This window comes from Peromyscus leucopus, chromosome 15 (assembly GCF_004664715.2).
Source record: "Peromyscus leucopus breed LL Stock chromosome 15, UCI_PerLeu_2.1, whole genome shotgun sequence".
In the NCBI taxonomy this organism is placed as follows: Eukaryota; Metazoa; Chordata; class Mammalia; order Rodentia; family Cricetidae; genus Peromyscus; species Peromyscus leucopus.
Window position 1 is genome coordinate 7,401,780 of NC_051076.1, and position 9,452 is coordinate 7,411,231.

At 46.5% G+C, this 9,452-nt stretch overlaps 1 protein-coding gene across 1 annotated transcript; it reads right to left on the reverse strand.

Moving 5' to 3' along the window:
* Positions 1-2,277: 2,277 nt before the first annotated feature.
* On the reverse strand, positions 2,278-8,565 carry Spata45 (spermatogenesis associated 45). Its single transcript, XM_028876725.2, has 3 exons — positions 8,468-8,565; positions 5,463-5,774; positions 2,278-2,341 (listed from the first exon to the last, which is right to left on the reverse strand). The coding sequence occupies exons 2-3, from the start codon at positions 5,734-5,736 to the stop codon at positions 2,322-2,324; spliced, it is 294 nt and encodes a 97-aa protein (XP_028732558.1). The 5' UTR covers positions 5,737-5,774; positions 8,468-8,565; the 3' UTR covers positions 2,278-2,321.
* Positions 8,566-9,452: the final 887 nt, after the last annotated feature.

Genomic DNA, 9,452 nt, shown 5'->3' on the forward strand with positions numbered 1-9,452 from the left:
CCTCAGAGATAAGCAGAGACCTCCACTTCTGCCACGGGGGAGCCTGTTCCTCTCTTCAGCACCCCACCACGTCATCAAACCTCCCTCAGAACCCCCGCCATGCTGTTGTCGGCCCAAGACATTGATCACCCTTTATTAATGACACAACAGTCTGTCCCGATGTCCCCTTGGACCTCCATCCAAGACTTGCATTATTATAAAGACAATTGTACCCGTCCTTTTAGCTGGCTATCAGAATATTAAAATAATGAACCTCAAGGAACTGGAATTGCCCCAGAAATCACAACCTTTAATCTGGTGCCAGCTAGAGGAGGAACTTCTCTCCCAAGAAGAGATTATACAGGTCTGACAACTTGTCAGATCACCTTACAGGACAGACCAGAGCCTAGACAGTGATGTGTCAATGGTGGGTGAGAATACATCTTGACCAGGACTACTTACTTAGACATACGTTTCTGCTCTGTTTAACTCTAACCCCCATGCACAGACCCTAATGATGGCCTCTTGACTTCCTCCCAATGTGGCTGCAGTGAATTGTTTTTCCATTCCTGTCCCCCCACCCCGCCCCCAACCCCCTGTAAGCCTGGCTGGCCTGAAGCTCACTAGGTGCACCAACCAGGCTGGCCTTGAACACTCGTCTGCCTCTGCCTGCTCAGTGCCAAGGTTAAAGGTGTGTGCCACCGCCCCAGCCTAGGAACAATGTCTGAGGTCCAGATGCTCTGTAACCAGTCTCACAGGCTCATAGAGGAGGAAGAACCTACAAAGGAGGCATAATATGAAGAGTGTTTTCAGCAAAATCTCTGAGAGAAATGTGCAGATTCTCTGCTCCTAAGTGCAGTCTCTTCCACTCAAGGAAAAATACAAACTTGAGTAAGGGCCTTTATGTCTGTGTATTCTCACACAGCCCATCCATACTGAGGAATCAACCCAGTCCTTATATTGACCCAGGCCCTTCTTGTTCAGAAGCCCACTTAGATGGTCATGGTCTGGTTGGCTTTGATTGGCCTCCAGCTCTGCCATCCCATCTCTCTGGGCACACTGCAGTTCTGGGAAAGGACATGAAGTCAGTAGGAGCTTAGAGAGGAAGTACCAGCTGTCTGTGACAACTGTGACAATGCCACAACACTAATGTCCTTCCCAGAGTTGTGGGGAAGCAGTGAGAATCCTGTGGGCTCAACTGGGCCCCCGCAGGAAGCCAGGGCATTATCACATGTCACTGATGGATAGGAAGCACTCCCGGGAGGTGAGAGGATGTCTGCCGTCTCAGGTAGGGTCAGAGTCCAAAGACAACTGTACTTTTGAGTTTCTGGCTTTAGCTTAAGACTGCTATAGGGTACACAGGGCAAAGTAGAAAAGAACTATTTAATGGGAAGGGCCGAAGGAAGGAATTATGAACCACAGGAGGGGAGGGAGCTCAGAGACAGAGGCAAGTTCAAAAAACTGCAACCAGTTCTACAGAGCAGAGACATACCTACAGGAGAAGGGGGAGGGGGAAGAGGGAGGGAGAGGGGAGAGGGGAGAGGGAGAGGGGGAGAAGGGGAGAAGGGGGGAGGGGAGAGGGGGGAGAGGGAGAGGGAAAGGAGGTGGAGAGGTGCAACGATGTGTATAACCTGGCATTCGCAGCTTTGTGCTCGTCCCTAGAGAACACTGTGCCTTGTTATCTCTAATTGGACTCTTAGGGCACAAGCTCAGTAGATCTGGTCTCTTGTTTCTGTCCAGGCAGGGGGCAGAGGCTCTGATAGCCTTGATACCAGGTGATCGCCTCAGAAGACAGAGATAAGGTCTCCCCTGGAGCAGAGATAGGCCTGGTCACCTCATACAATAAAGATAAAGTCTCCTTATAGGCAAAGGTTGGGCTGTTTATGCTCAACAGAGGTCCTCCGCCTGCAGCCAAACCTGTGTCTGTCTGTCTACCTGGCAGCTCTGTCTAGCCCTGAGGGTTCTGAGGCAGTGGACTGGGGGAAGAGAATCAGCTAGAGCCAGAGTTCTCTGCTGTGAACCAAGAGTTTCATTTCTTCTTTTAGTGTCCAAGTTCATGAAAGTAGGAGGCCACCCTTCAAGCTACTCGAAGCTAGCTATCTACTGTTGGGAAGTGAAAAACGCAGCTCTGGTCTTATTTTATCACACGTCCCCAGCCCTGTTAGGGACAAGGGCCTGAGATATAGCCCAGGCTGGCCTGGAGTTCACTGTCCTCCTGAGTGCTGAGGTTACCGGTGCTCACCATGACACCAGGCCAGTTTCTTTCATAGTATTTCTAAATAATTCACAGACATTGAAGACTGATGGAAGAGAATTTATTGTGTGGTCTCTGGACATGTACTTTATCCAAATATGGCATTATCTGAAAGATAAAAAATACATTTATTAGGCTGGTGAGATGATGAAAGGCTAGAAGACTCAGAAACAAAACATCAAAAAGAAATACATCTCAGTAATCCAATCTATTGCACAGTTTTTGGAATAACCTGAAGGGCAGAGAGGATCATTACTTTCATTTCTTTGTTCTTATGCTAGGATTACCTGTGGACACTGCATATTTGAGACAGACAGACAGACAGACAGACAGACAGACACACACAACACACACACACACACACACAGGGGGCGGGGGAGGGAGAAGAGCGTGGGCCAAGTTCCTGAGGTAGGAGCTGGCTCTATCCTTATTTCTAGGAGAGGAATAAAGCAAAGCAGAGAGACCCAGGGTGAGCAAAGGAGGTCTGCACTGGGCTGTTCACGGAGAATCATGACAGGGGGGGTGTGTAGGACAGGGTGGGGTGTGGATTTTATCCTCAGCGTGTGCGCCACAGGGTGGGGTGTGGATTTTATCCTCGGGGGGGGGGGGGGGGGGGGGGGGGGGGGGGGGGGGGGGGGGGGGGGGGGGGGGGGGGGGTGTGGACAGGGTGGGGTGTGGATTTTATCCTCGGTGTGTGCCCCACAGGGTGGGATGTGGATTTTATCCTCGGCGTGTGTGCCCCACAGGGTGGGGTGTGGATTTTATCCTCGGCGTGTGCCCCACAGGGTGGGATGTGGTTTATCCTCGGGTGGGGGGGGGGGGGGGGGGGGGGGGGGGGGGGGGGGGGGGGGGGGGGGGGGGGGGGGGGGGGGGGGGGGGGGGGCGGGGGGGGGGGGGGGGGGGGGGGGGGGGGGGGGGGGGGGGGGGGGGGGGGGGGGGGGGGGGGGGGGGGGGGGGGGGGGGGGGGGGGGGGGGGGGGTGGAATTCGGGGGAGGAAACAGATGAGTTTTGTGCGCGGGTAACATGTTCTGAACAGTTCCCTCAGGCTGTCCTGTGAAGTAAATGTGGGAGCAGAAAGGGTACAAACTAGGTAGCCAGAGGGCCCCGATACACTCCTTTGATTATAGGTTGGGCCAGTGCAGTGGAGGGTTCAGATTCAGAACTGATTCTGGAGGAGGCGTTGATAGGACTCGCTCACACACTGTGTGGAGTGTGAGGGCCAGCGTTCCACTTCGGCTCCTTTCCCAGGTGAGGAAGGTGAGGCTGCTGACAAGTGATGTGTTTGGTAACAGGAATTTTGTCTCAGTGATACTAAACTGTAGATGACTTCAAGTAGAGTGACAATGTGATAGACAGTATTCATGGCTGAAGGTCAGAAGAGGGGTCAGAAATTAAAATGCGGGGTCATCAGAAAGGAGATGAAATGTAAGTCCTCTGGCAGTTGTCTAAATGGCAATGTCCCCACAGGCTCAGGCATTTGAACGCTTGGTGCCCAGTTCATGGTGCTGTTTGGGGAAGTTTAGGGGATGCAGTCTTGCCAGAAGAAGTACGTCTCTGGGATTGAGCTTTGAGAGGTTCGGGCTTCACTCTCCTCACAGATATCTCTCTGCTTTGTGCTCCAGGTCCAAGATGTGAGCTCTAGGCATCCTGCTCCACCCGCCATGCCTGCCTGCTGCCTCCACCCTGCCATTATGGACACTAACCCCCTGCAGCTGTAACTCAAAACGTCCTATCACAGTAACAGAAAGTAACTGTACAGTCTACCAGCTGCCTGCCTGAGGCTCCCTGAGAGGACCACAAGGCGGGTGTTGGACCTCCTCACCCTTCGACATTCAGGATAGGAGAGCACTGTCTTCCAAAGAGAGGCTGTTACTTTGTAGCAAGTGATGTGTATAACTTAATTTGCTGAAACCTACCAAATTAATGCCTTTTTCAATAATAATGTCCCAGCTCCTAACTTAACAAATGATTTTCTCTGCACCTGCTGGCCTCCAGGGCTCTCTCCGTCATTTGTTCTCAGCCGAGAGCAGCAGACCTCAAGTTCTGCTCTGGGAATGGCTGCTTGACCTCTTTTTAGGGAGTTTCTCCAGTGAAGGTCTGTTTTTTTCAATAAACCAGCATTTTTATCTTCATCCTATTTCTCAATGAAACTCAAATCAAAGGCAAGGGGCTTTCTAAATATGAAAGACGTAATGTTTGGGGGTTATTGGTTTACAGTTTTGACAGTATGAAAGCTAGTTGTGGGATTAGACATGCTAGACTCTAAACTGTATGAAACCACGCATGGTCCTGCTCTGTATTGTATGAAACCACGTGTGTTCCTCTAAGGGGGACGTTCTCACTACCATCAAAGTGCAGAGAACTGACATACTGCTTTTCTGAATAGTTCCACTAAAGAACTGCACTTTTTTCTTTTAGAATTAGGAATGGAAAACATTCTTTTTTATAAAGATAGTTGAGTTTTGTTTGTTTTTTTTTTAAAAAAAAAAAAAAAAAAAAGAAATACAGTTGTTACAGACTAACCTCAAATCACAATGCAGTGTCTGGGCTTTCCATGCCACACTGTACCACCACTCCCTAAGGACACTGGCCAAAAGCAAAGTCATGGCCACTAATGGTCAATGTGGGCCAGTCTTTGTGAACTAAATTAATAATGCATTGGCTATAGTGAATATAATTACATATGCACACTTTCTCTAAATAAATGAGAAGATATTGTCAGTTGCTTGCCTTGACTGCAGAATAGATAGTCACAATCCATATTTGTAATACCAAAACACCACCCTTCACCCAACTTCTTGCCATAGTTTTAGTACTGCTTCTTTTGGCATTATATGTCACATTTGTTACTAAAACTCCGTTTTACTTCAATTTTGAACATCAAATTCTGTAGACAATGAAATTGGTGACACAGGAGGTCTCTGAAGGGAATGCAGCTTTTCTCAAAATGTGCTTGTCAGGCAGTTAAGAACCACCTTAGTCTGCTGGGAATGCAGACGCAGGCCCAAACACCAGTCCACTGAACGAACTGGCCTGTGGTGGGGCCTGGGTTCCTACAGACACAAGAAAGTGAGTCTCTGGTCTGTAGTGGAGCTTATACCAAATAATCTATTTTTGCCTTCAGAGACCCCCAGGGCAATGTCTTCGAACCCCTTTCAACCCAGAAATTCTGCTGAGTCTCCATATTTACCCCCTGCAGGTTGGTAGGAGTCCTACCATATTATCTTACTTTTTGGTGGGAAGTGCCTTCTCTCCTTGCGAACAAAGAGGCCCCGACCGACCCAGGAGGTCCTGCCACTTTCAGGAACAGACTCTTTGACGTTCATACAATCTAAAGACTGGTAGGCCTGGCTGAAGTGCCTCTTCTGAACTCGCAGGAAGCTGACTTGATTGCTTCTCTCCACCTGACAGTAGGACTCACGCTTTTCGTTTATCTCTTCCAGAAGCTGCTTTCTGCTCAGTCTGTCTTTTTTCACATCAATGCTCTTGTTCACAGATGCCATTTTGTTAGCGCACCAGTTATCAGCTGACTCTTGCCGTCCTGCAAACACATTGCTTATTAGTTTCCTGTCCAACTCAGAAGCCAGATTCACCATCATATCCACATTTACCAGTGCTTTCTTCTTCTGCGAGACCATGTTTGGAAACATGCTACAGAACCGACTCAGGTCATTATTGCCCCCAAATACTGCAAAATTCAGCAGCACCCAACAATTAACGCTGTATTTTCCTGCACAATAGCCTGTGACTGATCTAAGATGGGCCTGCAGTTTACGTTCCCATCTCTGACTTATGAACCTTTTTATTTTATCTCTCTGCTTTGGGAAATCTGTGAGCTTAGAGCCGCATCTTTTACAATACCTGCTGCAGTTTGAACACAGTATAATTATAATAGAGGAGCCCATTAAGAAGCAGTTGAACCTGGGTGCCTTAGCACTCATATCTGTAACCTCAGCATTCAGGAGGTTGAGGTTGAAGGATTGTATTGAGTTCACGGCCAGTCAGGGTTACAGAGTAAGCTCTGGGTCAGCCTGGGCTAGAGTGAACTCCTGCTTCAGAAAACAAAACAACAATAAAAGCACATACAAAAGATAATTATAAACTACCTAAAATAGTCTGCTGGTATTTAAGTGATTAAATAGATCTCTTTAGATATCTATTGCCAAAGTAAGAAAAAAATCCTCTCAAAAATTGCCAATCCAATCCTCTCAAAAAACCTCTGAAGAACCACCTTAGACTTCTGGGAATGCAGACTGCAGGGGCTGGCATTTGGATCTGGCAATTTTTAATTAAAGGAATTAAAAATGTTTTGTAGAACAATTAACATCAAATAATTTGAGTTGTTTTAGTAACGCTAACCATTCTAAGTACCAATTAATAATATGACAATAAAAATTATCAAGAATAATTTGCCTGGGTGTGATGGTGCTTACCTTTAACCCCAGTACTAGGGAGGCAGAGGCAAGTGCATCTCTGTGAGTTCAAGGCCAGCCTGGTCTACATAGTAAGTTTCAGGACAGCCAGGGCTATGTATAGATACCATAATCAAAAAAACAAAACACAAAACTAAACAAACAATGGATAAACCTAGTTGGCTCAAATACCTCATTTAATCATTAAATATCTCTTACTAAAGATACAAATTTATCAGAACTTAAACTCTAAATTCTACCTCCTTCAATATTTTTGGAGGATACTAGGAACTGCATATTTGAGACAAGAACCCTACCACTGACATTCTCAGCCTGGCTTTTGATAGTATTGTTATCCTCTGGATGATGTGCACATGAAAACAAATGGACAGAGGATCCACATTTTGTTGAAAGCCCATTTTATAGATCTATTCAAAGGTTCACTGGGATCACAAAATTAACACTTTATATCACTTACAAATTTGAGCCCAAAACTCAGCTGTGGAACGCAGTGGTAAAACCATGGACTTGTGGTCATTTGGGTCTCTGTGCTACCTGCGCTACCTACTACACACACACTTTAAGTTACTCACCTTCTCAGGGCCTCAGCTTCTGACAAGTCAGTGAAGATAACCAGCTCAGAGTATCACATAGACTAGATGAACTAATACCTATCAGAGTCTACTATTGCCCATCCTCCACAAATGGTCCTGCAATTTATCACGTAATCAGGTGCTTTGAAAAGAAAAAGGTGTAGTCTACCTGATAAGTAAACGGTATATCTTGGTCTCCCTAATCACTAATCTGTTTACATGTGTTGTGATGAAAATTGGTGGGCTCCAGTGAAGCTGAAACTACCTAATTCTTGTTTTAAAAATCAATTGAGACATTCAGGAGGTCAAAAGCAGAACGCCTGCCAAGACTGAAGCCTGGTGAGCACCAGCCTGCACAGGCTGCAAGCCTAGCAGAGTGGCCCTTTGGGTGATTGGCACAGGAACAGGTCAGTCTGCACAGCTCGTTCTCCTAATTTTACAATCTTCTAGATGGAGACAAGCTGTGTGTGTAACCTATGACACTGAAGATATTTGAAAATGTGAAGCATGAACACGGAGACTTTATTTGTAGAGTTCATGTTAAGCTTTCCTGTCACTAAAATCTGTAGCCCAGGTCAGTACTTGTGGCTTTCACAGTCCGTGGAAGACAGCACAGAGCAGCAAGAAGTCCGTTTCCTGCTGCCCGCCCTGGTGAGGAGCGTGGCCACTCTACCTTCTTCTCTCCGCTCTCAGACTTTACTCTCTGTGGTCCATTTGGCATCATATTCTTCACATCTGTGAGGTTTTGTTTCTTCCAATGTCTAAGATGACCCAAGTGTTGTACTGGAATGCTGTCAAGTTTCTTGTGCACCCAAAGGTAGAAGAATGTGTTAGATCTGAGATGTTGGCTGTGAATTCAATGGATCGAATTTGAGTTCTCAATATAGATCAAGTAAGGTGGCTTTAAACAGAAGCAGGGTACACTATAGTCCCAGTTACCCGGAGGCTGAGGCAGGAGGATCATTTGAGCCCAGCAGTGCAAGAACAGACTAGGCAATATAGTATGATCCCATATCAAAATAACAACAAACTACAAACATATGCAAAATAAGGTTATACATTGACTGGCTTACCAAAGCTTATAGGAACTTGATCATCTAGGAGAGTGGTATTTGCTAGTTCAGTGTTTACAGTGATTTTATGAATACAACTACAAGGATAATGAGAATAGTCTACATACACAGAGAAATAGTATTATTATTTCTACAGGCACAGCAACTGTGAATTACCTTGAACAACACCAACCCGAAGCCTATGAAGTACACAGTGGGAATCAGCCCACTGGGCCACCCCGGTGATAGAACTTTCTGAGCTCTGTGAATCACCTCTGTTCTGTTCTCAGAACCCTGCTTAACAGAGGAAGTCTCTTCAGAGACCACTTCTTTCCTAACTACGTGTCCTTAGCTAAGCGACCTGACTTGTGTTTATTGTCAGTGAGATACTAAATCACCTGTCAAATGGGAACAAAGATACTCATTGAGCTGTGTGGCAGACCACAGGGAAGAAGCTGGGATTATGTAAGGCACACATGGAAAGCTGTGCTGTGGGTGCTTCCGTTTGCTGGGTGCTCAATTTCTTGAGCGCCCATTCTATGCCTGGTGCCAATCAAGAGCGTGCTCCCGTGAAGAGAAGTGCTAGGAGCTCACCTGGGTGTTGGCATGAGCATGAAATTCCAGCTACAGGGAAGCTGAGGAACAAGGATCACTTGAGACCAGGAATTTGGGGGCAACTTGAGTAATATCACACGATCTCATCTCCAAAAGAAAAAAATACCTTCATGTTTTGCACAAAGGACTATTCAGATATCTTTTTTTGTTTGTTTGTTTGTTTTTGTATTTGTTTTTAGGCAGTCTCACTATGTAGCCCTGGCTGTCCTAGAACTCACTATGTAGACCAGGCTGGCTTCCAACTCGCTGAGATCTACCTGCCTCTGAGTCCTGGGACTGAGGGAGTGTGTCGTTACACTGGCTCAGATATCTTTCTTCAGAAGAGATCTCCTCCTGCTTTTTAAGAAATTCTCAAGAAATAAATTTCAGAAATATAAAAGTCAGAATTTCTTTTATTTCCTTGCAGGAATTAGTGATGGGGAAAGACTGGTAGTGAAAGTTTACACACCAGTTCACTGAATAAGTGTGTAACAGTCAGCAATGAACGTTAGATCAGCCAAGTCTAGTGAGCCTGGGATGTGGTGACTATGGAGACCAATGTAAAGTG

Excerpts from the sequence above, each read along its gene's own strand:
- Spata45 (XM_028876725.2), bottom strand. The coding sequence starts at position 5,736 with ATGGCATCTGTGAACAAGAGCATTGATGTGAAAAAAGACAGACTGAGC. Across the intron at positions 2,342-5,462 it reads AAGGCACTTCCCACCAAAAA|ATAATGCCATATTTGGATAA; the intron begins GTAAGATAATAT and ends TTTATCTTTCAG.